Source organism: Nestor notabilis, unplaced genomic scaffold, assembly GCF_000696875.1.
Source record: "Nestor notabilis isolate BGI_N333 unplaced genomic scaffold, ASM69687v1 scaffold19013, whole genome shotgun sequence".
Classification (NCBI taxonomy): Eukaryota; Metazoa; Chordata; class Aves; order Psittaciformes; family Psittacidae; genus Nestor; species Nestor notabilis.
Window position 1 is genome coordinate 9,797 of NW_009923524.1, and position 1,766 is coordinate 11,562.

At 56.9% G+C, this 1,766-nt stretch overlaps 1 protein-coding gene across 1 annotated transcript in view; it reads left to right on the top strand.

Moving 5' to 3' along the window:
* Positions 1-1,653: 1,653 nt before the first annotated feature.
* Positions 1,654-1,766, top strand: part of LOC104403898 (AT-rich interactive domain-containing protein 3A-like) — a gene marked incomplete at its 5' end in the record, with an annotated part of 6,380 nt that continues 6,267 nt past the window's right edge. Inside the window, one exon of the mRNA XM_010012186.1 lies at positions 1,654-1,726. Coding sequence (XP_010010488.1) covers positions 1,654-1,726 — 73 coding nt within the window. The remainder of the gene's footprint in view (positions 1,727-1,766) is intronic.

Genomic DNA, 1,766 nt, shown 5'->3' on the forward strand with positions numbered 1-1,766 from the left:
CGGGGCCCCCCGAGTCCCTGCATCCTCACATCCCCACATCCTTGCATTCATGTGTCCCCATCACGTCCGTGCATCCCCCCCATCCTCACATCCCCACATCCTTACAGCCTGACTTCCCCTCAGCAAAGCTCCCTTTATCTGTCCGGTGAATGATGTGCTGTGTGGAGGGGGGGGGATGCTCCTGCTCTATTGGTTTTTAACGGCCTTTCCCAGCACAATTGTTTTTTAAACGACTCAATTTTGTGCCTGACTTTGTTTTCCAGCTTGCATTTCTTTGTATATGTTTTGGAAATCCATTCTGGACTGCTGAGTTTTGTTTCTTTTCAATGGCTTTAAATTCTTGCCGGGCTTGCTGGGAGGAATTGGTGTCTATAGCGCCTTCGATTGGTGCTAATTTTTCCTTCATGTGCTCTGACTTTTACTGCTGGGCCATCGATCTGGCGGGCTCCAATTTGTCATGGTCACCCAGGCACTGTGCTGGAATCAGGCGAGCCCTGGCTTCTTCACGGAGCCGGCGCTTCGTGTCCCTGGTGTAGGAGCTTCACACACCTCTGCAGTGCCGTCCATCAGCTCAGCCTGGGGACTGTGTCCGTGTGTCCAGACCCGCATCCATCCAATGCACATAAGTATCCTCAGAGCCGAATGTGTGCATCTCTGTAACCACATGCGCCCTCTCTGGCTTGCACGCACATCGGTGCATCCACAAACTTGCCGTGACACATGAGCACCAGTGTTGGTGCACACGCGATTTCGTGCTTGTGCACTTGCACACAGAGCACACGCATCTGGCTTTGCACACACACCCTCCGTGGGAAGCCCTTGTGCTTTGTGGGGATGTGTCACTGCTGCGCTCACTCACACCCTGGTCCCCCATGCACAGCTGAGGAAGACGGATTCGGGGTCCCTGTGCCCAGGTGAAGGACGAGGATTTGGCAGTGTGTCCCTTTGCAGAGGGACCTTGTGCTGTCCTTGGCCATTGATCAGGCCCTGTCCCAGGGTGACACAGCTTGGGCTGTGCTAATCATGTTGTCAATAGCCCTGTCACCCTCGTTGAGTGTCGCAGCCCCCAGCGCTGGCAGCTCCCTCGTGGCACCCCGTGCCGTTGTCCCGCCAGCTCACCTTGCCCTGGGATGGGACTGGCATCCCTGCTGTGCAGGTGGATGTGTGTCCCTGTGAAGAGGATGCTGATCCCATGCTGAGACGTGTTCAACAACAGCGTTGGGCAATGCCAGCAGGATGCTGAGACAGAGCAGGGCTGAGCACCCAGGTCACAGGGACCTGCCTGTGGGGAATCTGGGATTTGTTGCTGTCCCGTCTACACTAGCATCATCTTCCCAGGGCACAACAGTCATCCCTCCACCTAGGGAGGTGAAGGGCAGGGGAAACTGAGGCACGGATGCAGCATCTCTGCAGCAAGGCTGCACAATAGTCAGTAATGTGTGGGCTGCCCATGCCAGGCTCAAGGCACAGGGAGAGCCCAGCACTGCCAGCACAGAGGAGGCGCTGGGGTATCCTGTCCATGACACAAGGAGAGCCTCTTGCTGCTGGCAGAGGAGGCTCGTGGGGCCAGGGGTGATGCCGGGTCCTGGTACAGGCAGGGCCCTGTCCCCTGCATGTACTGGCAGCACTGACTGCTCTCTTTCCTGCCCCCAGCTCTATGAACTGGATGAGGACCCGAAACGCAAGGAGTTCCTGGATGACCTCTTCAGCTTCATGCAGAAGAGAGGTAAAAGTGGGTGGCAGGGGTGGGCACCACTGGCACCCCT